At 52.6% G+C, this 24,564-nt stretch overlaps 1 protein-coding gene across 2 annotated transcripts in view; it reads left to right on the plus strand.

The window, feature by feature from the left end:
• The window catches only part of MGAT5B (mannosyl (alpha-1,6-)-glycoprotein beta-1,6-N-acetyl-glucosaminyltransferase, isozyme B), a 73,878-nt gene that overhangs the window by 16,922 nt on the left and 32,392 nt on the right, over window positions 1-24,564 (plus strand). For both annotated transcript variants that reach the window (XM_014949411.1, XM_014949421.1), the window contains exons 3-4: window positions 10,764-10,908; window positions 23,318-23,430. In XM_014949411.1, the coding sequence (XP_014804897.1) occupies window positions 10,764-10,908; window positions 23,318-23,430 (258 nt within the window). The remainder of the gene's footprint in view (window positions 1-10,763; window positions 10,909-23,317; window positions 23,431-24,564) is intronic.

Raw genomic sequence — 24,564 nt, forward strand, 5'->3', positions numbered from 1 at the left:
GGCGGGCTCTGCTCCGAGCAAACTCGGTGCTAATTATTCCCATTTTCTTCCCAAATGAGTTACAACCCTCTCCTTGTGTTATGTTGTGCTGTTGTCTGCTGAGCAGCTCTGGGTAACTGTCTGCAGGCAGCGCCCGGGGCGCTTGTCCAGGCGGAGGGATGAGGCTGTTCTCATGATTTCAATCCAGAATTTACTTATGAAAACCCTCTCCAAAAGCAGCGGGAGGTTCCCCTCTCCCATCCCCTCTTCCCACAGCAGTGGTGGGGCTGTTAGCCACAGCGTGTCCCCGTGGAGAGGGTTTGGGTAAGGGGGTGCGTGTCACCTCCCTGGCACCAGCTGGGACACGCAGATCCTGCCTGTCCCCAATGCTTAATTCTCATCCTGCTGCATCCAGAGCTGGGTTTGAGTCTCCTGGGATCTGTGGTCAGTGGAAGGGTGCCAGGCAGGGGACACCCGTGGGGAGGAGCGTGCTGGGCAGCTCTTGGACGCCTGGGGTTTGTTTCCAGCCTCCCTGAGTCTGTCCCATCCAAAGCTGCTCCAAAGCAGCTTCAGGGGCCAGAGCAGCCAGTGGGTGCTTCAAGAAGTTAGTGCCAAGCCGAGCTGGTTGGTGCTGGGAGCATCTCCTTGGCGAGGAGCCGTGCTGAAGAAGATGGCCTTTTGCTTTTTCCTCCCCCAGAAGAAGGCTGGGGTGGTGGGTCCCTCTCTCCAGCTGCCCCAGAGGTGCTGTGCTCTGCCAGCTCCTGCAGCTCGGGACCATCCTCCGGCTTCCTTGTTGTCCGAGCATCGGTGGGGAGGAGGAGGTTGAAGGAGATGCCAAAGCAAGGCAGAGCCCACGTGCAGGGCGAGGGCTTTCTGCCTCAAACCCTGCCTCCCCCTCACCCAGACACAACCCCTGCCAGCTCCTGCCAGATGCTTGGTGGCTCCAGGGGCTCTTTTAAGTGGATAACGCTGCACGCGGCAGTGATAACGACTTACTCTGCTCTTCCCGTTGAGTGTGGGGAGGCTTCTTTAATTATGGGGTAAAGCAGTGCTCTGTGCTGAGGAATGGCTGCTGGTGATGGCCGTGGGCGCTGCTGGGTGCCACAGTGGGTGTCAGCTGCCTGCTGTGTAGCATCCCTGGGTGTTGGTCCTGCCATCGCACCCCCTTGGGCAACACAAGGGTGTCCTTAATTTGCACCTTTTCGGAGCAGAGCAGTGCTTTGCCCGGGTGGAGGAAGTGGGGGTTGATTAAAAGCGTGTCCTCTCCTATATCTGCTTCTTCTGGTGTCCCCATGGGCACCCCGGAGATGGTCCCTGCATCCCCCCTCGGGCTGGTGAACGTGCACCGTGTTCCCGTCTCCAACCCACGCTTGGGAAGGGAGTTTAAAGTGGACGTGTAAAACTTTACTGCTCTTAAAATTGCTTAAATTGCTATAGCAGGCAGGGGAACGGGCGCTGTTAAAATAAGGAAAATAAAGTTGTCTGGGGGGGGCTCCGGGCAACACCAGGGGTCAGTGCCCGCTTCTGCGGGGGTGTGCTTGGGGGGGTAGGATGCAGATTTGGTGTTTTGTGGGGCACAGAGGGGTAAGAAGTGGTGTAAGGGGTGCTGTAGCAGTGATTGATGCTTAATCTACCTGGGGAACACATCTCTTACGTGAAGAAGTGCCTGTGTGATACAGCTGCTGCTCAGAATTGGATGCCTGCAGGCTTAAAAAAATAAAAAATAACGCCACCAAAGTTATTGGAAGGTGGAAGTGTGAATTCATGAGTCTTAAACTGGTGGAGCGGAGCTGCTGGGGTGGGTGCAGTGGTGTGTGCTGGCCCCTTCCCTGCCACCGCCGCGCCGGAGGAGGGGGGAGCAGCATCCCGCTGGCCCCCACACTCTGTTATCTCCGTAAGCAGCGACTCCCAGGGAATGATTAAACCAATTAATTGATTTTCTATTGCTCGTAAGGAAGTCAAATGGCATTTCCATCAACGTGTGATGAGCAAACACCCCGCCACGGCCAGGAAGAATGTTAATGGCTCTTTATGCTTTTATTACCCCTTCTCACTCCTAAATCAGAATTCATCCTGAGCCCGGGAGGCAGCAGGTACTTCAGAAAATAAAACTAGCACAGTGGGAACCATAGCAGCCTCTGTAAAAAGCTGTTTTTTTCCCACTGATTTATTTGTTTCTCTGGCCTAAAGGAGAGAGCAGGGCTCGGTTCAGCTCGGGGAGAGATTAGCTGAGGCTGGTCCCATGGCTCTGCCAATGCCCCCCGGCTCCTGCGGGCTCTGCTTTGGGCTGCTGCCCCGTTCTGCTGCTGCTGGAAGGGTCTGGCTGCCAGGCTCGGTGGAGGCTGATGGGTTTGAAGGAAGGGGATGATTTATTCACCCCTGGAAACCGAGTGGCAGGATGCCCGGCACTGTTTGGCCAATATTTTTTGGCTGAAGGAGAAACGGTAATCATTTTGGAAATGTTAAAAATTAGTGAGTTCTGCTGGTTTTGAAACATAGCGTTTTTGGGGCAGCTGTAAATAAGGCTGTGGGCTGGAGCGCTGGACGTGAGGAGCCAGAGGAGTGATGGTGCTGCTGAGCTTCCCAAAGCCTTCCTTGGGCTGATGTCGGGGTACGCAAACGCTGGGTTGAATCCTTCCTCTGCCCCCGAGGGATTTGGGCTGATTTCCTGCAATCCTGGGGGCATCGGCTCCTGATAACATGATTTTCCCCAGGTCAGCAATGGAAGCTGTTCGGAGAAGAACTGGTGGAGTTAAATGCCAATGCCCTTGGAGTGATGCCTCTCTTGAAAATACCAAGGGTTGGTGATGGGGGGGTGTCCCTGGCTTGTGGGTCCGTGGAGCTGCTCTGGGGCTTCCCCTCTGCCATGGGGCTGGTGTGTGCTGCTCATTGCCTGGAGATGGGGGGTCCTGGCTGCAAAAACCTGGGTGCACCCCCAGTGCTGACAGCATCCAGCCTGGTGTGGGGTCCAGCCGTGCCCCAGGACCCTGGTGTCTCCTCTGGACTGTGCCACCAGCAGCTGCCCTTGAGCCAGCCTTGTGCTGGAGCGCTTGTGTTTTAGGAAGCAATTTAAAATCGATGTTAATCTTGTAGTTTGAAAGCCTCGGCTGCAGCGTGAGGTGTTTGGAGCACTGCAGAACAGCTTAAACCGCAATTTAAAGTAGTGCTGGCTGGCAATAGAGGAGCAACTAAAAATACCCTGCTGGTACCTCTTAAAAAGAGTGAAAGGGGAATGGAGAAAGGGGAAAAAGATGGGGTTAAATAAAGGAAATAAATAAAAGCTAAACTGCAGCTTGTGCTGAAGTTGGGGATATTTGTCTCCTCTCCCCCAGCCCATCTCCTGGGGCTGTCGGGGAGAGGAGGACATGACCACGCTCATTTTGCCTGGAGAGTGATGGCTCGTGACAGGGCTCGGGGGACCATTCCTATGCCCCACGGGGGCCTCCAGGTCTGGGGTGTGTGCCTGGGGGGAAAGGAATAAGAAAAGTTGGAGGGAACAGCCTTGAACTCTCCCTTTTGGTAGCGAAATGCTCCTGTCTGTGAATGTAAGTGTCTATTTGTATTGCTCAGCTTCCTGCCTTTTCTTATTTATATGGAAATAGGGAGTGAACATGTGTTAGGATGGAGATAGAGCTGCCGTCTGCTCTTACGGGTGCTTCCTTTCGGGCAGGGGGGCAAGGGGAGCTTGGTTTGGCTGGAGAAGCAGCAGGAACCCCTTCTGCAGGCTCAGCTCGGGGTCCTGCAGCTGAAGGGCTGCCCCAAGTGAGGGAGTGAGACCCCAGACCCAGTGGGGTTGGCACCCTCCCTCCATGCTCTGAGAAGCAGCAAACTGAAGATGGGGCTGGTGGCACCTTGAGTTGGAGGCTGAGGTTTCCTCAAGACCTTTCTCTAACCAAGCTCCTCCATGAAACCTAGCGCACCATCCTGCTGGGGAGCATCACCTGCCCATGAGATATTGCCCTCCTGGGGGGCACCACCCTGCCAAGGGCATCACCCTCCTGGGGGAGGACCTGCTGGGGTGTGGAGCTGCAGAAGGAAAGCAGAGGTATGGCTCATGGCTGATGAAGCCCTTGGCAGCACGGGAGAGCAGAACCCAAGTCTGTGGCTGTCCAGGAGAGGGGTTGGCTCCTGCCAGGCTGGGTGGTGGCACAGGGCTGCCAGCCCCACGGCGCCAGAGCCAGCCTTTCAGGGCGTTGCGGGGCTTGATGGACTCTGCCTGCCCCTGGATGTGGTGGGGAGGAGTGAAAACATCCCTGAGGCTGCACGTTTGCCACTGATTGCATAGCAGTGGATGAGGGGCTGGATAAATCCAGGGGGTAGATGATAGCAGGCAGGTGGGACATAATCTACTTTACCAGCCAGTGGCTTAAGGCTGCTTAATTTGGCTGATTACCAGGGAACCAGCGGCTCAGCAGCAGATCGATGGTGCAGCTGGAGCCGTCCAGAAGCATCCGCTTCACTGGCAGCCCCTGAGCTGCTCCGTGGCCTCCTCAGGGTGCAAACTGGTGGTGGTGTGACAACTCCCCGTGTGCCTCCTTGTGCTTTTTGTGCTGGGGCACTGGCTGAACAGGTCGGTGTTTTTTCTGCATAAATTAAAATAATAAATCCATAGCAGTTTAATGGTGAATGTGGGAGGGTTTGCTGGAGACAACTGGCTGGGTGCCCTCGAGGGGTGCAGCCACCCAGTGGGACATCCTCTGTCCTTGGGGCAGGTTTGCCCAAGGGATGGGGATGGGAGGTGGCCATTGCTGCCGTCCTGGTCCTGGGCTTTCTTGTTGCCAGTTGGTGCTGGGTCTCTGGGCTGTGATTTGAATGGATTATTGTGTCAGAGTTAGCCGGAGCCCTTGGCTGGTTGGCTCTTTGCTCTTTTAATCTGCTTGAATCAAAATCAATAGTGAAAGTAAATAGAGAAGCGTGGGAGGAGGAGAGAAGCAAAGGGGTGATGCTTTGCTCCCGAGGTGCCTGGGTGGGTGCCCTCTGGGAGGATGGGGTCCCCATCTGGGTATCGATCACCCGAGGAACTGGGTCCTGCTGCGTAGGGGATCCTCCAGTTTCTTCTCTAAGAAATCCTTCAAAAGTACACTGTCCTTTCGAGGGGTTTAAGTAGCCTGAAGTTGTCCTTTAAAGGAGAAAAACAAAGCCAGGCAAATGATGCTTTAGATTGAAATGAATTCAGCTGGTATTTCCGATGGACGTAAGTAATATCTTACTGTCTCTGAGCAAATTCCCTGCTTATGCTGGAGCGTTGAGCTGTTGTGAGACAGCCAGGAGGGATATGACTTATGTCTGAGAAGTGTGGGGGGGAAACCAACAACAAATCAACCGCGTTATGAACAGTGGAGATATATTATGGAATTGCATTTTAAATGCCAGGGGGATGTTTTAGCGCCATTCACACCGATGTGGGCCTGGGTCTTCCCCCAGGAGATGGGCTCTTATGGCTGCTGGGTCAGGGAGGCTTTTTCTCATGTTGAAACCGGACCAGTTTTTGGGTGGATGGGCTCCCTGTAGGCACCCAAAGCGAGGTGCCACCTCTGCACCCATGGGGTAGCACTGGGGACCTGCACCCTCTAGGAGGAAAATGCGAGGAAGGTGTTGGGCAGAGTGCTGGTGTGCAGCTCCTGGGGCTGGCTCCTCTACGTGATTCTCTTTCCCCATCTCCTCACCATGAAGCCAGCACCAAGCAGCGTGACACCCCTCGGGCAGGATGGGGCCGAGTGACCCAGGGACGGGGAGATGTCATCTGGGTCCAGCAACTATGCAGGGCAAGGAGTTTTGAATCAATCCAAGCAGCTAAAGGGAACGTGCCTCCAAAATGCAATTATATATATTTTTTTTTTTCTTCCAAAGTGTTCCACCTCCTTTTGAAAACCTCAGCCCAAGTGTCCCGGTGCCACACGCAAACTGGTGTGATGGGGTGACAACCCACCCGTGCTTGTGAGGTGCTGGGTGGAGCTGGTGGGGAGGATGCTCGGGATCCCAAAACACGATGCCTGAGCATGGAAACTCCATCCCGTGGCACAGCCTGGGCTTCACCAGCGCCGTTCTGCATCACCTCCACTGGTCCCAGCCCCTATGCCGTGGCCGTGCTGGAGCTGCTGGATGAAACGATGCTTTCCCAGCTGCTCTCCTGCACCCGAGGCACCTGGCATTGAACTTCACTCCCGTGTCCAGGTCCACACACCCAGCAAAACTCACCCCCACATCCCTCCTGGCTCCTGTCCCCGGAGGTTTTGGCAGCAGGTAACGGCAGGGGTGGGACGCCTGCCCAGGGATGTGTTCGCTCTAAGAAAGTATTTTAAAGATGAGTGTATCGTTAGTGAATTCTCCAGGGTTTCGACCCATCCAAATTTGAGCAGATTGGCTGTTGACTATTCCACTGGTTTCGTGGGGAAACTATTTCTTCTTCCACTAGACATCACCCTTAGGGGATGCTTTCTTTTTTTTTTCCCCTGATTTCATCCAATTACTTAGCTGTATGCTCTTCTGAAGCACCATAAATAATTCTCCTCCCTCTGCTGTGTTTACCAGCATGTCTCATGAAATCCAGTAAGATATGATTGATTGCAATCATTATTTCCTAGTGCTGCTATGAAAACCTCTGTCAGGTTCAGTGATTGCCTTTAAAGAGTGGCTGCCACTCAGGAAAACTGTCAAAAACCTGTCATACTTTAGCAAACTCCAATTAATCTGTTGAGCAGTTTTACTGGTGTTTTCTTTCCCATCATTGCTGATTATCAGGGGTAATTAGAATATTTTTCCTTTGTAATTAGAAGCTTGCTTGTGGTGGTTGGTTGTTTTTTGTTTGTTTTTTTGTTTGTTTTTTTTAAAAAAGAGCATCTTGCAGGACTATTTTGGTGGGCTTTCACGCTGATGAGTTGGGTTTGGGTTTCTCCTGTCTGCCCGCGGTGCTGTTGGCGAGTCTCTTGGGCATCTTCATCGCTGGCTGAAGGGGAGAAGCTGGGGGTACCCAGCCGGGCTCCTCTCCATCCTCCAAATCCCCTCCACTGGTACCCGCTGCCAGGCAGCCCTTCGGCGGGGTCTGGGTCTCAGCTTCAGGTTAACAAATTAATCCTGGCTCTGGCATTTCTAAAAAAGAGTCACTTCAGCACTTTTCCTCCTTTCTTCTGGTTTTAATGAGGCACGCTTTCCAAGAGATGTAATAATCGTTGCCAAAAAATGTCAAATTGTTCTTGTTATCCTCCTTAAGCTTCTGGAACAACAACAGCAGCAACAAAAAAAGACCAAGAACAGAAAAAGAGAGGTGTTGATGAGGAAGGGCTTCGGTTTCGTCTCCAAGAGCCAGGGAGATGTGCCCCGCGACAGCTCTGCTTTCCGGCAGGGTGCCCAAAAAGATAACCCAGCGAAGGCTGAGGGAGGGTTTTATTTCTATTTTTACTTAGGATTTGAGGTGTTGGGTTTTTTTATTTCTTTATTGGAGAAGGAATATCTCCGCTCACTGTTGACAGTAAAACTGTGAGCTTTGCTGTTGAAAAGCATCCTGGAATTGCTCGAAACCAGCTGGGAAATTGGATGATGGCAGTGACAGGAGGGGAAATCTCGGCAGAGCCAGCGGGGCCAGGCTGGTGCTGGGAGACTGGGGCTCACAGCTCTGCTCACCACCAGCTTCTCTGGGATCCAGGGGGAAATGGTTTCATTCCCCAGTGGAAATATCCCGGTTCCTCCTTAGCAATCTGGGAGCAGAGCTGGGTTATGGGGTGTGCGTCTGCGGTGAGGAGTCACAACAGCATCCTTGACTCGGTGGCCTGGGCTGTGGGTGCAATTTCCATCTCCATCTCCTGCTCAAGCATGGGGTGATCCCTGGGGAATTTTCCTTGGGTGCTGGGGATGTGGCACTGAGCACCCTGGGGTGCCTGCCATGGGCATCGTCTCGCTGCTGCCTGCTGGGAGCTTGAGCCCTGTGTAGCTCCGTGCCTCAGTTTCCCTTGTCCCCCTGCCCAGGGAAGGCTTAAGCTCCCTTAGTGAGGCTGGAGAAGCTCCTGGGACCCATCCTGAGCTGAGGGAAAGGGCGTTTCCCAGGTCTCCTCTGCAGGGACACGCTCTGTACGTGTGTCTGGGTTTTAATCAGGGGGCAGAGCTGTTTCTCTGCCTGGGCTTTGCGAGCAGCCATTTAAATTCCAGATGAGCTGCCCCACTAAACAGGCCTTTGTAATTAAACAAATGCAACTTGGCTACAGACTGGGGCAACAGCCCAGCCCTGGGGGGCAAAGGCAGCAGCAGCAGCTCTTGGGTGTCTCCATTGCCTTCCCAAGCATGATCCTTCCATCTTCGTGGTGACCCCCCCTCCCGGCCAAAACAAGCTGGGATCCAAATCCTTGGGCCAGGAGCACCACTCCATCCATGGAAACGTGGTGGATGTGGCTTAAGTCCTTCTGATCTTAACCCCAGCTGTAAGGATTGTATGGGGTCCCTTTCCTGACCTCCAGACTCACCCACCAGCCCAGGAGCATGCAAGAAGGATGCTCGGTCTCTGTCTCGCTCAAAAGCTGAGTTCAAGGTCTAAGCTCTGACCCGCTGGCAGTGCTGGGATGTCAGAGCAGGAGCAAATCCTGAGCAGAAATCCCAGTTCTGGGAGCGGTCAGTCCTGGAAGCTGCCTGGGGTCAGTGGAGGGTGCCAGGGGCTGCCAGCCATGGACACAGCCCAGCCATGGTGGGGATGTCACTGGGGTGGGCTCAGTCCAACAGGGAAATAACTGATGGGGATTTTCTGATTTAAGCCCATCTTGGAGCTTTTCTGTTTTTCTTGGCCATGTCTTTGCCCGATTTGCTCAGCTGTTTGGGGAGGCCCCTGTACAAACTCAGCTCCAGGGGCCAAGTTTCCACTTTCCCCCCCGTAGCATCTTTTAATTGCAAGTTCATTACCATTTCTACCATTTAATGGGACAGCCTGTGACTTGGGTCCCGTCCAGAGGGTTGGGAGACCTTCCCAGTGCGATGGGCAGAGGTGGCTCCTGCGTTGATGGACACATCCAGGGAGTTCTGGGGCTGTATAGGACCTTGGGCACCCACCAATTCAAGCAGAAGCTGCCGACTTCTTGCCATGGGAGTGAGGGATTGTTTGGGAAAGAGCCCAATTTCAATCTCCATGAGTGGTGGTGGGGTGGTTTGTTTTTTTTTTTGTTGAGGAATTGCTTTTGCTCTCCATTTTTCTTCCCTTTCGTTAGATAACGTCAGGAAAAAAATAATGTGTTGCTGATAATCTCAGCCAAGTGTGGAAGACGGCCCTTGGCGAGGTCTGGCTGGCCTGGTGTCAGCTTCTGGGAGAGGTTCAGGCTTGGCTTGTACCCTGGTGTTCACATGCCACGTGGCCGACAGCGATGAGCCACCACGGTGATGCCATATCTGCTGGGGCAGGAGCTTGGTGGGGGGACATGTGAGTGCTGGAGCCCCCAATTTGGCTGCGGTCCCGATGCAGCCCCCCTCCATCAGAGCTGGAGAACCCACCCCTGGCAGCTGGGACTCCAGCACCGCAGCATCTGGAGAGGATGCTTTACTGGGGGAGCTGGGAGGGCACTGGGGCTGGTGGTGCCGGGGTGGGGGATGGAGGGGGATGCACCAGCACAGCCACCCTCTGGCTTTGCAGCACCCGGTTTTGCATCTGCTTGGAGATGCAGGAGATGTCCGTCAGTCCCCATGGCCACCTGGAGCGTCCGGCAGCTGCTCACCCGCCTCCCGCTGCTCCCGAAATTAAATATGTGCTGCCTCTTGAAAAGCACGTGTGAGTGGAACGGTGGAGATAAGCTAAACGGGAGAAGTTCAGGGGATTATGCGCTGATTAAGTTATTACTAACGTGAAATGAGCCGTGCTGAGATGAAACAGGAGCTTTATTTTCTGCTCCCTGGCTGTGGGCTCAGGGCTGCCTGTCACTAGAGAGCAGATCAAACTGGGAGCCAGGAGCTCATCTGTCCCCCGGAGCTTTTGGCACAGCAGCGGGTCGGTGATGTGCAAACCCATGGGAAGCAGAGAGTTAAATGGGGCTGGAAATTGGGGGCTTTCCCTGCTGGGGGGTGTTGATGAGATGACACATACCGTTGGTGAGCGACTTCCAATGCTGGGGCACCCAGCCTGTAGCAGATTTGGGTAGGAAAGAAATTCTCTGCAACAGGGAAATCCAGTGCTGGTGGGAGGACGTGTTGGGGGAGGACCACCTATTTGCCCCGTTGAAAAGAAATTCTTCTCTGCAACAGGGAAATCCAGTGCTGGTGGGAGGACGTGTTGGGGGAGGACCACCAATTTGCCCCATTTCCCCTGCTTTTTCCTTCCGCGTGGCCTGCTGGCTGCTGTCAAAGGCAGGACGCTGGGCTGGGTGGGTCTTGGAAGAGGGGAAAAAACAGAAGTGCAAACTGAAAGGCTGCTTGGGTAAGGTTGGAGAATAAAGCTGGTTTGCCACAAGCACTCGGGACAGGCTGGATGGGATGGACAAGTCAGGAATTTATACCCGGAGAGATGGGGGAGGATGCTGGATCCAGGGCTGGTGTAACAGCTGGATATCGGGAGCTGCAGCCCAGTGGGATTCGGCTGGGATCAACCCATGGGCAGGATGATGGGCTGTGGGTCCATGGGTAGAGCCAGGGAGGAGATATCAGGGACAGCAGTGATCTAAGCTGGTTTCTAAACCACCGAGCCCATCAGCGGGGCTGGGGAATGCAGGACCACCAGGAGTTTTGGGGCTGAAGCCATGGGGAGGGGTATTTTCTGGGTCCGACACAGCAGCCCCCAGCCCATGACCATGTCTCACTCGCTCTTTGTGATGTGCCTGCAGTGATGGGCGCGCTGGAGTCCCGAGGGGTGCTGCGGCGAATGAGCGACATGCTGGAGATGCTGATGAAGAGGATGGACATCCTGGCCAGGCTGGAGAATAGCACTGACTTCCACAAAGGGGACGAAGCACGATTCCCTCTGGACAGGTCAGTCGGCCGCACCAATGCCCTGTGCAGACCCTTTGGAGCGGCTCCGGGTTCAAGGGGGGGTTTGCAGGAGCAAAAAGCCCCTCATATGCTCCGCAGTGTTGGGCTGAGCCACCATGTGGGGATGGTGGAGCCCACCAGGGCATGGGGCTTGGGCAGACCTTTTGCAGTCTTGGTGTTTGCTGCTCCTGAAACTCTTTTCTTTTGGGATTTCTGAAATGGCTGTGGTTTTTTGGATTCCCTGTAGCACCTGTGGGTGTTGCAGTGCAGGAGGGTGTCTCTCCACCGCCATGCTGTGATGGAGCTGGAGGTGGGACTGGCCGATGGCATGGTGCATGGGCAGTGCTACCTCTGCCATTAAATCCCGGAGTCAGCTCAGGGTGTTTTCTTTGTGCCCAAATTCCTCAGGTAGCTGTGGAAATGATTGTAGTTTGAGAACCAGGGCTGATCTGTTCAGCTTTGGAGTTGAGCAAGGCTTAAAAGGAAATAGGAGCAAACTGTTGGGCACCAAAATGCTCTGCACCACACACCGCGTCCATCCCAGCCATCAGCTCCAGAGGGAGACCTTCCCTCTCATTAAAGAGACATTTCCCTTTGCTTTGAGAGCCTTTAAATATTTATTAATACTAATTTGGCATGGCAATGCCAAGGTCTGCCAAAATGGTGCAACTTGGATGTGGAGGGGCAGAGGTGGAAAAACCACGGGGGCAGTGCAAACTTTGCAGTGCAGAGAAGATGCCAGCGTAGATTTTGCTGAGGTGGAGTCACAGGTGACACGTGAGCAGCGGGTGGCAGGGAGGTGACATGCGGTGGTCACCCCTGCCCTGTGCCGTGCCACCAGAGCCGGCGCGGGAGCTCCCGCCTGGCATTCCCACCTCGACAGGAGCTCCTCTGCCTCCCTCTCTCCATCTTCATTTCCATTTCTCTCCCTTGCTTTCCTTGCGAGTCTCTTCTGCGCCTATAATGGAAAATAGAGTAAGTGAGCCTGTAATTAAAGGCTGTGCTGTGCCATACTGCCTGCACACGTGAATTAAAGCTGCACAGGCAGCCTCGGAGCGCGTGGTCTTGCCTTTCAAGTAACACAATCTCCACCACTGAAAAAATATAATTTACCTGGGTAATGGCAGGTGCTGGGGATTTCGCTGTTAGGAGGCTGGCTGGTACCCAAGCGTGCGAGGGGGACGACAGTAATCCCGGAGAGGAATGGACAGGACTATTACAGCCAGGGACTGGAAGGTGCTCGCTCACGTTTGATGATTTTCGTGGCCAATCTCCTGTTAAAACAACCAGTAGTTTCAGGTGATGGTAATTTCTGTACAGCAGTAGCCAGGAGATAAACTTAAAAGCCTGTATTTGAACTGGCAGCAGTCGCTGCGGGTGGGCAGCTTGCCTTTCAGGTCTGCCCTGTGGCTGGTGACTCTGGGGCCATCGCTTGGAGAGACCAGAGAGGATGGGACCTCACGGACCCAGCACATCGAAACAGCCTTGGGTCTTGTGTGTGTGCTGAGATGGGCTTGAGTGATTAAGATTATAGAAATTTCATGAAGAGAAGATCAGGGACAACTAGTTTACCACCTCTTGTTCCGTATAAATTACCCCTTAAATGCATTTGAGTCCCATCACTTGGTCCTGCATCAGAACCCATCTGTGTCATCTCCCTGTTCTCACCTCGCCTCTGAAGATCAGGTTTTGGTCACGGGGCAGAGCATCTCCAGATCATAGAATCATCTAGGTTGGAAGAGACCCTTGGGATCATCGAGTCCAACCATCTACCCTACTCTACAAAGTCATCCCCTACACCATATCCCCCAACCCCCCATCTAAATGCCTCTTAAACCCATCCAGGGATGGTGACTCCACCCCCTCCCTGGGCAGCCTGTTCCAATGCCCGACCACTCTTTCTGTGAAAAATTCTTTCCTAATGTTCAGTCTAAACCCACCCTGTTGGAGCTTGAAGCCATTCCCTCTCGTTCTGTCACTAATTACCTGTGAGAAGAGACCAGCACCAACTTCTCCACAGTATCCTTTCAAGTAGGGAGTGATGAGCTCTCCCCTCAGCCTCCTCTTCTTCAAACTAAACAGTCCCAGCTGAAGCAACTGTTGTGGAGGGGTTTCTTGTGGGTGGATTTTTGCTGTGCTGGTCTGTAATGAAGCATTGGCAGCATTTGCAAAATACTTGTGAAGTGTTTCCCGAATGCTCCCCTCCTTTCCCACAGTCCCCGGGTTTGGCTGAGGTCTGTGGTCAGAGGAGATGTGTTGGAAATGTTACTGCTGTGCTGGGTCTCAGGAGGTTTGAGCAGCTCCATCTCTGCTGCCAGGCGTGATCCCTCATCCATAGTGACCTTTCTTGGCATGTCTTGCGCAGGAGGCAGCTGGAAGTGTGCAGAACTAATGCCACCCTGCTCTGAGCAGAGCCTGGTCTGTAGTGGCCTTTCTTGGCATGTCCTAGTCCCTGCCCTCCTTCATGGGGTGCAGGAGGCAGCTGGAAGGGTGCAGAACCAATGCCACCCTGCTCTGAGCAGAGCCTGGTCCTGGGCTGACCCTACTACCTTGGATGGATGCTCTCCAGAGCCATGTGGAGCATCCTGGTGGGAATCAAATAGTAGCTGGTGTGAAACCTGGGCTAAGACCCCATGGAGCTGGGGAGAGGTGTGCTGAGGTCCCCATCCCTTGAGGGGTAAGGGGCTGCAGACCCTGAGGACCCCCTGTGCTGAGGGCCACCAGGCACCACCAACCACACCAGGACTGAGCTGTGTCTCCAGAATCCAGATCAGCCCCATGGCTGCAGAGACACCCTGATCTTGTTCGTTATTAGGTTGCTGAGCCTCCACCAAGGGCTTGTTTCCACTTTCCCTCCCTTTCTCTGTCTCTCTTTGATCACCAGTGACCGACTTGAAGCTGTCAGCGAGAGATAATACAATTAAAGGGTGCTAATTTCAAAGGGATTTTATTCCTTAAAGCGTCCCTGGTTAGCGCAGCGGCCGCCTTCGTCTCCTTCCCAGCTCACCAAAGCCACGAGCGTGGGCTGGCAACTCCACCTGCACAAAAGTAGATTAATTCTTGTTTTGACAAAGCTCTCTCCTGTTTAATGCTGGATCTCTGACAAAATCGGGAGAATTTGGGGTTGCAGAGCCCAAATGAAAGAGGTGAAGGTTTCGGTGGGCTTTATGGAATAGCCCCGTAATTAATCACTCACAGCCCCCATGAGTGTTGTCCCCCTCCAACGCCACGCCGGGGGAGGGCAGGGGTGGCTTTTCCCCCTGGAAAGTGCAATGGGGAATTTAAATAAATAGGGTGGAATTAACAATCTGCCTTGGAAAGCCCCTCAGGTGCCAGGGCAGGCAGCTTTACGTGGCTGAAAGTTGCTCCAAGATCTTTCTTCCTCCAAGATCTTTCTTCCTCCAAGATCTTTCTTCCTCCATAGGTGCTGTCTGATTGAATACTCTATAGGTGCCTCTGTATGTAACCCACCAGCCCCTTGCAATGCTTTAGTGACAACTCTCAGAAGACCCAAATGTCCAACATCCTCCTTAGGAGAGCTGCCCAAGAGTTTTGTGGGGTGTCACACTGGGGTAAGGCGACACAGGCTGTGCCCCTGGGCAGTGCTGGATCCCTTCTCCATCCCTCCCCGGGCTCCCCTTTGCCCACACCGGGAAGGTAAACGATGGGTTCCCTAACGAGGACGAGCAGTCTGCCAGTCAGCTGCAGAAAAATCAATACGGCTGTTAATTGAATGCAACCCTCGTAAATCATCAGAGGGGGAGGAAATTAGAAGTACTTGTGGAAGCCTCCTGGAGAGCTATTTACTGGGCAAGGGAAATATTAGTTTGCAGTGGAAGTGTTGGTCCCCCCACTGGAAAGCTCTTGGGAGGAAGGGAGGAGGTCCAAAGTGGCTGATCCAAGCTGGCCCCATAACCCGACAGTGCTGGGGCTCGGAGAAGCCCTTTTCCAGGAGCCAGGTTGCCCCTGACCTGCCCCGTGCCCCACAAGAGGTGGCAGTGGGGTAGACTGAGGACTGCAGCTCCAGCATCCCTGGTCGTCCCTCTCCCCCACATAGTGGTTAGCCTGCAAAGGGTGTTATTTGCTAACGACTGATTAATCTTCAAGCTTAATTACTGCCAAGGCTCAGTTAATTTCCACACACTTTAAGTATTTGTTCTTGTAATCATTACATGACTCCATATTCCCCCAGTAATTAAAAGTCTCACAATATGACACTAAATGGGTGATGTTCCTGCATCCTGCCAGCCTGGCTCTATTAATTCCTGAATTGTCGCCGTTGATAAGCTGGCTTTAGAGAAATCACTGCCAGATGCTGCGGTTCCCTGCTCTCCAGGTGAGCCCGGAGCAGGGTTTGACCCCTCCACGTGTCCTCTCCCCATCTCCTCGGCGTGCTGGGGGGCTCAGCGAGGGCATCTGCAAGGTGAGGCTGGTGCGACGTAGCGTGGAAGCTGTCCCGAGCGAGCAGAGCCCCAAAGCAGCCCATGGGGAAGGTAAGAGCCATCCTGAACCCAGTCTGGCTTTGCTGGGAGGTTGTTTTGAGGAGCTGGAGCTCAACCTGGGAGCAGCATTAGGGATGAGGCTGGTAGGGGAACCCAGCGACTGGTAGGAGCCTTCCTCCCCGGTGCTCACCTTCCTCACGGGTTCCACAAGCTGTTTCATCCTGGCAGAAGCGGCAAATTGTTTCTTGCCAGCTCCTGAGGACATCTCCAGCCCGGTCCTGGATGCTTTTGGCATTAGATTAGAGGGGACAGGCACAGCTCAGGGGGTTTGGGAGGACTCCTCACTCCTGGAGTCCCCATCAGGGTCAGGGGAGGAGGTGCGCTGGGAAATTCACACCTGGCAGCTGAGATAAATAGCTTTTCCCTCTAAGACAGAGCAGGGAGGTGGCTGTGTACCCCTAACAGGGTGGTCAGGGGAGCAGGATCCATCCCTGTGCCCCCACCCTGTCCAAGGGACCCTGGGCTCATTGGGAGGGTGATGGGCATCGCCAACGCAGGGGGGATACGGGCACCCATGTGTGCCCAGGTCACTCACACCCTCCCCTCCTGTTCCCAGGCTTGTGCCCCCCCCCCCAGCACCTCCCGCTCGATTTCCTGAACCTAATTCTGCCGTGGGCTCTGCTTTCTGTTTATTTTGTGCTTTTCCAGCCTGAACCATTGCTATGCCGGGGGCTGCTTTAATGCAGGGATTTGCAAACGAGGCTTCTCGCTGCATGAACACCTGGAGGCAAAGTGCTGGTGGTGGCGTTTTGGTGCCGTGGTTGTGTTGTCTCGGGTGGCTTGTATGGGGAAAGCCCCTGGTGCCCCGGGGCAAGCAGAGCCCAGGGCTTCCCGGGGGTGATGGTGCTGTGGGATGGGGAGCAGCGTGGCACCGGGGTGCTTTTGCCCAGGCTGTGATTTATTCTACAAGGAAAATCAGATCCCATTAACCCTCCATCAGATGTCCCTGATCTGGGAGCAGCTGGAGCAAGCAGCCCCCTCCGGAGGGGCTTCCCAGCTGGGAGGGAATGGGCACGATGGAGAGGGGGATCCAGGGAGGCTGCAGTGCCGACGGTGGGCACACAGGATGCCAGAATAACCCAAAACCAAGTGGAGTGTGCCCACAAAACACCCAGTTGGCAAGGGATACGAGGCTGAGGGCTGTAGAAAAGCATGGGCTCGGGAGAGCATCGTGTCCAGGGGATCCCTTGCCATGGTCAAAACTGGGTATTTTTGGTCTGGGTTTTTGGCAGGTCCCTCTTAGTGGAGGCTGCCGAGGCTGGTGAGGTCTCTGTGGCTCACCAAAGGTGGTTTTTCACAGCTGGCATCAGGCTACTCGAGCTCATAGGCAAATAGGTCTGATTTATGGCCAAATGAAGTGAAGATGAGCATATATCAAAGTGATCCTGTAACCCGCCTGTCCGTGACCCTTCATGTTGACATAAATAAAACCCACTGGTGCCAGCGGTATGGGCTCAGGGCTGCCCTGGGGGTCGGGAAAAGCAAAGGTTTGGGCTTGTGGCTTTGGCTTCATGTTCTGCTTGGGAAGGAGCTCGCAGCACTTTATAGCATTCATAAAATATTTTAATCTTCTTTATACTTCGCTGGCCTGTGTTGGTGAGGTACCGGCTTTGATTGAGAAGTTGGTTTTCATCGTTTTTTTTTGTTTTAAATGAAATTTTTTGCCAGCTCGCTAAGATGGCAGCATCCTCCCTGGGCTTTGGGTCTGATCCTCTAAATACATTTGTGTGAGAAACGTCACCCACAGTGAACTGAAATGAAAATAAATGGAAGTATTTTAGTGAGTAAAATGCTCCGGTATTTATTAGGAGATTTATTTTGTAGCTTGGAGGAGTTCAGACAGGGCCCTGCCCCTGCATCATCCGATATTTGTTTTGGATGAGTTCCCAAGGGATGTTCCCATCCCAAAATGGAATATCCCTGGGATATTTGCCCAGGGTGAATTCCCAAGGAGCACAAATATGGCCAGAGCAAACTCAGGTCTTTATTCAGGTGCTCACGGAGGGGAGATCGAGCTGTTTGTCTCGTGTAATGGAAAAGATTGGGGATATGGAGATGCCAGAAATTGCATTGGGAGCAGCATATGCTGTTGTGGGATTTTAAGAATATTTTTATTTATTTTTAAATTTTCCTCCCGTTGACTGGCTGGAGCTGTCTGGGAAGCGTAAACCCACTTCTGAGTTGTATGGGCCTTCTGATGGGTGGTTCTGGAGGAGGTTGCAGCATCCCTGTCCTTGTGTGATGCCAGGAAGGGCAGCGAGGAGCTGAGCGCCCCGGCAGAGCCCGCGCCGGGGGCAGCAAAGCAGCGAGTCCCGGGCATCAGCCCCCACCTTTCACCAGCACTTCTTTCCCCCCTGCCTAATGCTGCTATAAATTTCTGCCAAGCTGATATCACCCAGGGTTTTGGGCTTTTGCTCTGCTCCCTGGGGGTGTGAGCCTTTCATCTTGGCACCCCCCGTGCTGCCCCCGCACCACACCGACCCCCAGCTCAAACCAAGCCAAGGTTGTTTATCCAAGCTTAGGGTAATAGCTTCAACACCGGAGTTACGAGGATTAAAACCAGGATTACAAGTCAAATAAACACAAAACAGGCAGCTGAGCCTTGTGAGTGGGGCACTTGCCCGGCCACCGCTGCCTCTCTGGCTACAGCCCCATTGGGAGCATCGGTGCCAGGGGGACTGTGACCCAAATTTTAGGGAGAGCATCAGCCACCCAGTAACCCATTCATGTCCTTGCTCTTTTCCCTGTGGGCAGCCCTGGCTCCCAGCCTTTTGGGTGTAAGCCACCTTGGAGAGGATGCAGAGATGTGCACAAGGCCATTGTGATTCCCCCAAAAAGTTTTGCCTCCGGCATCGATGAGGTTTACTTGGATTCTCTTACCAAGCTCTTAATTGCTCTGTCTCCTCAGAGATTTAAATCACTTTTTTTAGTTATCCAGCACCTGGAGAGGAGGGTTGTGATTCCCCCAAAAAGTTTTGCCTCCAGCATTGATGAGGTTTACTTGGATTCTCTTACGCCAGAGGAGCAAAGCTCTTAATTGCTCTGTCTTCTCAGAGATTTAAATCACCTTTTTTAGTTATCCAGCACCTGGAGAGGAGGGCTTTTCCCTACATCCTTGGGGACCCCTTGGCTTTTCCACCACTGGTTGTTGCGTGGCTTTGAGCTTGTACAACTGGGATGGATGGATGGATGGATGGAGAGAGGAGCTTGAGAGAGCTTGAGCCCACAAGGTGACCCTCTGGAGATGCCCTAGGGGTTGGTTTCTCCAGGAGAAGCTTGAGCCCACAAGATGCCCTAGGGGTTGGTTTCTCCAGGAGATACCCCTGGAGCTATTTTAACAGGCAGCACCTCAAAAGCTGTGGCAGGAGCCAGGAGGATGGGAAAGGCCCTCTTCCCATTGCTGGGAAGGGTTATCCATCAGTGCTCCCTCTGGGATTTCAGCTCCTTGTCCCGGAGAGCGAGTCTGTCGTGGGGCTGGACGTTGAGGGGTGATTGGTGTCCCTGGAGCGGGGAAACAGTGAGAGCCCAGCCCCAGTCCTGGGCACCTTCCTAGCTGCTTTCTGCTCTGCCCTGGGTCTTTGGGAGAAAAAAAATCAATCTTTAAAGAGGCAAACGGCAGCGCAGACGTCGTAATGAGCAAGTTGAAATCCTTTGGTAAACTGCTCTGTGCGAATGTTGCATTTGTTGATGTATTATCTTCAAAATATCTGCTTTTCTCCATCTGTATCGGTCTTCCCAAAGCCCCTGCCTTCACCAGTTAATAGCAAGAAATATCGGACGAGCAAGCAAATATGTTTAGGGCTTGTATTATGAAGACAACACACAAATAGAAAGAGATTCATCTTTTCATAATGCCACTTTTAGAAAAGGCAATAAAAATACAGTGCCTTGTAAAGGGATAAGCAGGCTGAATCCGAGCTGCTGCTGCGGGGATGGGGACAAGAGACAAAGTGAAGGGAACCAAATTAATGCATAAAAAAGTAAAGGAAAACTCAACCTCTGGCTATATTATATGGCAAATGATCTGCCAGTGGGGAAAGATACATCTTAATAGCGGTTTTTGAAACGAGATGAATACTGTATACGGTGCATTATAAGGCACAGCGTGATCTGAATCTTAATCAACACGGGGAAATATAAATCTGAAAATAATAAAGATGAAATCAATATTGATGGTTAGAAGTAAAAGTACTGTATTTGCTGTAGTAAACGGTTTTAAAGTCCCAGGGAAAAATTTGTTCTAGAAAACCTGTAGTAATTTACTATAGTTTCAATAGCTGGCACAGCCCCAGCGCGTTTTGGTGGCATTTATATTGTCGCTATAGAAAAATTTAAAAAGCAACAAGGAATAAATAAAAGCCCGTTGCTCTCGCAGTGCAGCGGTAGCGCTGGAAGCGAGTTCTTCTTTCTGGTGGGGGCCGTGCTGGTGTCCCAGCTCGGTGGGATATTCCCCCCCTGCCTTGCTGTCACTGAGCAGGATAAGCCACTTACCTTGTAATTCCCAGTGTCTCTAGATACTAAGAATAAGGCATCAAATTCTGACGAGCGACAGAAAACCTTCTTGCGTTTGAGGTTTTGCTTTAAATGTCTTATTTTCTTGTCCTCTGCCCAGGTGAGACGTCGCTGTAATGATGGGTGATGTGACTTGTGCTTAACCTTCTTGTCATCTCTTTAATATGTTAAATGGAATTTGCTGCTCAAAGGGTAGCCTCGTTGCCCAGAGGATAAAACCAGCGAGGCTGCCTCGGTGCTGCCCGTGTTGGAGCTGACGCCGGGGCCCATCAGTGCTCCCCGTGTGGGAGCATGGCTCTGCACCCCAAAACATGAAACCCCTCCCTCAAAGTCATGGGCATTTGGAGAAAACCAGTTTGACCAGTAAGGGTGCTGAGCGTGCAAGTGGTGGGAGATTTGAGCCTGGTTCCTTATTTCAGAGGGATGTTTTCTACCATTTTTCCATCATTTTGGTGTATGCCAAGAACTACGGTGGACGTTTTTTGTGTCACTTTGCAGTGACCTTCTGTGTTTTGGGGACAAGTCTTATGAGGAGAGGCTGAGGGAGCTGGGGTTATTCAGCCTGGAGAAGAGGAGGCTGAGGGGAGACCTTATTGCTCTCTCCAACTCCCTGAAAGGAGGGTGTAGAGAGGTGGGGGTCGGTCTCTTCTCCCAAGTCACAGGCGACAGGACGAGAGGAAATGGCCTCAAGTTACCCCAGGGGAGGTTCAGGCTGGATATTAGGAAAAAATTTTTCACTGAAAGGGTTCTCAGCCATTGGAATGGGCTGCCCAGGGAGGTGGTTGAGGCACCATCCCTGGAGGTGTTCAAAAGATGGGTTGATGTAGTGCTGGGAGGTATGGTTTAGTGATGGTGTTGCTTTTTGTTTGTTGTGTGGGTGTCTATTTTTGTCAAAGTTAGGTTGATGGTTGGACAAGATGATCTTTAAGGTCCCTTCCATCCTAGAAGATTCTGTGAAAGCATCGTGGAGCCCATGGGACATGACCACCCAGTTTGTGAGAACTGGGAGTGCTGTCTGAGTGTGAGGATCACGCATCTTACATCAAAGGGCTTTGGGTTGAAATCTCTTGTGTTTGGGGAGCGGCTGTAGCTTGCAAGAGCTGGACAAGCTGGCATAGGTTCCATCACCCTGTGGAAACCCCTGCTGTGGCCAGAGTTCTGGCAAGACTTGCCTGAGCCTGGAAGAAAGCCATTATTTTAGGATAAAGATCCTGATTTTCGTTTGACCATGTTTGTGGGTGCCCAGTGCTCAGCCCTGGCTGAGCTGAAGTCTGGAGGTCGTCAGAGAGGAGATGGGGACCGAGGTTGCTGTTGGCTTTTGGGTTTCACCAAATTACTTTGGTGTTTGGGAGGAGGTTAGGACCCGAGTGGGAATTGGGATAGCTTCTGGGAGGAGGCAGAATTTGGATGGTGGGCACATCTGGGTGCTCTGAAGCCCGGGAGCAGGGCTATCGTGGCTGTGCTCATCCTCTTTCCTTGCCGTGAGTGGTGGAGCAACCTGAGGAGCATCCTCTACCAAGCCAACGTCCCTCTTCTGTTGTTGGAGCAGGAGGCTCGGCTCCCTGGCTCTGAATTCACAGCATCCTTGGGATGTTTGCTCCTAAACTCCCCATCCCAGCTTTCCCTGGTGCCTGTGCATCACCTGCCTGGTCTGGGTGGAAAAAAAGGTTGCAGAAATGGGGGGTTTGGGAGCTTTCAAGGGCTGGTTGAGCTCTGCAACCCTCAGACCGAGAGGATTTTTATCTCCTTGGAGCCACACTGACGAGCAGAGCTTATTGCAGGTCATCTTGGTGCCCATATTTTACCAGGGCCTCATGAGCCACCTCCCCGCTGCCACGGTTACAGCAGCTGGCTGGGTACCTGGGGTTTATTCTCTGCAAAGGTTGAATGTTACTTGGGGGCAATGGTGTCCTCTGCATTTAATTATTATTTCTTAAAAGCCTAAGATATGTGGCTCCCCGTGGAGGTATGCAGGCTGAATATTGATGGTCATAAACCACGCCAGAAGGAGAAATGTGGGCTGCTGGCTGCTAGCGAATGGACTTTAAATCAACAACTGAAGCAGCATCGGTTCATAAAACTAGGATTTTTTTAGCCTTGAGGACAGAGGTACTTTAAATCCCGGCCTTCGGGTTCACTGATCTGCTGGAGAACGAGCATAAAACTTCACCGGGAAGGACCTGACATCAGCACATATTTTTTGTGCCAGGAGTACTCAAGGTAGCCCTTTTGGTTTTTGCTCACTGCTCATGACATTTCCTTGTATTATAATGATCTCGGCAGCAGCAGGAGGAAAAACTTATGACCCAGATGCTGCAGAAGGGGAAATTATTTACTGCCATAACCGCCCTCGTCGAGACGGGGTTGTTGTTTGCGGTGGAAATGGCAGGCGAGGCGTTCGGAGGTGGAGAGCTTGCTCCTTGTCAAGCCTGGCAGGGGACCGCTGCTGATGGATTGAGTCCTCTTCCCCTTTCATATATTTCACCAGGTTTTAATTGACAACCGGCCTCTTTACAGCGCTCGCTGGCTCCGTCAGCACAATGTGTTATGTAGATGAGTTTAATGGGGCTGTTTACCCGGGACGGTATTGATTGCGAGGTTTAATTCGATAGATGGCATCGTGGCTATTCAAACGGGTGGAATCTGATCTCCAGCCCTGCTGGGGCTTTGCTGGGGCTGCCGTACCCGTTGGCTCCTGCCAATGCTTGCTATGACACCCTGTCCCCACACAGCTCTCCCCAGGGGACCTGGAAATCCACTCCCCTAAGGTTTTGGTCCTGCGTGTCCACGTGTCCTGGACCATGCATGGTCCAGGCTCCCAGGCTGCCTCAGCCCTCCTCTGGTTTTGCCTTCCTTTCTCTCTATTTTTGGTTGGTTTGTTTGGTTTTTTTTCCCCTCCCTTTTTTTCCCCAGCACAGCTTCCCGCATGCACCGCAAGGCCAATAATCACAGCAGAGGATTTTCAAATGTAGCGCATCTGAAATAAGAAAAAGAATTTTTTTTTTCCCAACCTATTTAATATTTCACTGAATTTTTAGAGTTGGAAGGGACCATAGAGATCATCTAGTCCAACTCCCCTGCTAAAGCAGGATTGCCTAGAGCTTGTCAGAGCACGTTACTCAGGACTGCTCATTTCCCCATGTGAAATGCGCAGAGGAAGCCGTGTTTATCAGCACGCTGTGAAAAATGGCAGAATACTGTTTTACATAGGTTTTTAATCAAACGTCTTCGCCCAGGACACACTGAACCAGGCATTCCCATGTTTGTTCCATCCTGGAGCTAAATTCAACCTGTTGGCACCTTCCAAGGAGGGCAAATTTGCTGTAAGCACCCCTGGGTGTCACCCCTGGGAGACATCAAGTTTTCAGGGTCTATTTTATTTTTTTTTCCCCCAGGTTCCAGCCAGCAGCCGGGTTGATGGAGAGGATCCAAGCTATAGCTCAAAATGTCTCAGACATCGCAATAAAAGTAGATCAGATTCTCCGGAACAGCCTCCTGAATGGGAAAGGTGAGTGTCCCCAGGGGTCCCCATGCTCCAAACCTCCTATGTGTTGTACGGTTACAATAGGGAGATCCAACCAAGCCTACCATGAAAAATTTGGTAAAAATGCAGGGAAATGGATTCTAGTCTGAGGTTACCCAACTCACTCCTGTCTGCAGGACTAAGTAGGACACCTGAAGCTCTTTGGCAGACCTCCTAGGGCTGTTGTGTCCAACTCTGTGCAGATGCAGCACATGGTCACACCATCTCTTTGAAGGAGAGGAGGTCCTGAGTGTGGTCTGAGCCTTCTCAGAGGTTTCCAGGACTCTCACCTTGTGATTACAGCCAGGAAGGCTGGAAAAGGAGGTTGCAGAGGGAACCACCCTCCATGGTCTCTGACAGCAGTAACGTTCTCCTTGCCTCGTTTGGCCCAGGAGGGCTGGAGAGCAAGGGACATCAATCTGCAGAGAAGCACGACCTGGGAAACTCGTGCCTGCAAGGGGGAAGAATGGTGACAACTCTGAATTGCTGTCAGAAGTAAATGCCACAGAGTTAAATGCAGAATTAAAACAAAGGAGCAGTGCCAGCACAAACACCTGGATAGAAAAATGTGGGGGTTTGGATCCAAAGCCCAGGGGCTGGGATTCAGCGCCAGGAGAGACGTTCCCATCCCACCCCGGCAGCGTTGGGAGGGCAGCTGGGCTCTCCAGATGTTTCTCCACACAGCTCCCTGCTTCCTGAGGTTTGGGCTGGCATCATCAAGTAGAAGATGCTTCCATTGCCACTTCCACCTCATGATTTTTTGGTTATAGGCAAAGGAGGGCTGATAGGCATGGTGGTGTCGTTTATTAATCCAACCACAAAGGGGAAAAAAACAATTACTGTTTCTTAGCCACTTTTGTGCCTTATTCTGGAGCCAGCCCTGGGGGTTGAGTCTTCACTTGGCAGCTCAACAGGACAATTTCTATTGCAAATTTACAGCGTAAAGGCTGTCAGCTGCTTCTAGAGACTGGAGCCTGCTTAGGGGTGATTAACAGGAGCGTGGATAGGTGGGACCCGGGGTCTGGACCAGGCTAAGAGCAGCAGGAAGGTGCTATAAAGAGACCTCCTGGGATTTAGGACAGGGGAACACGCTCTCAGCGTTGAAGCACAGCTGGGGAG

This window comes from Calidris pugnax, unplaced genomic scaffold, assembly GCF_001431845.1.
Source record: "Calidris pugnax isolate Ruff unplaced genomic scaffold, ASM143184v1 scaffold9, whole genome shotgun sequence".
NCBI classification, from domain to species: domain Eukaryota; kingdom Metazoa; phylum Chordata; class Aves; order Charadriiformes; family Scolopacidae; genus Calidris; species Calidris pugnax.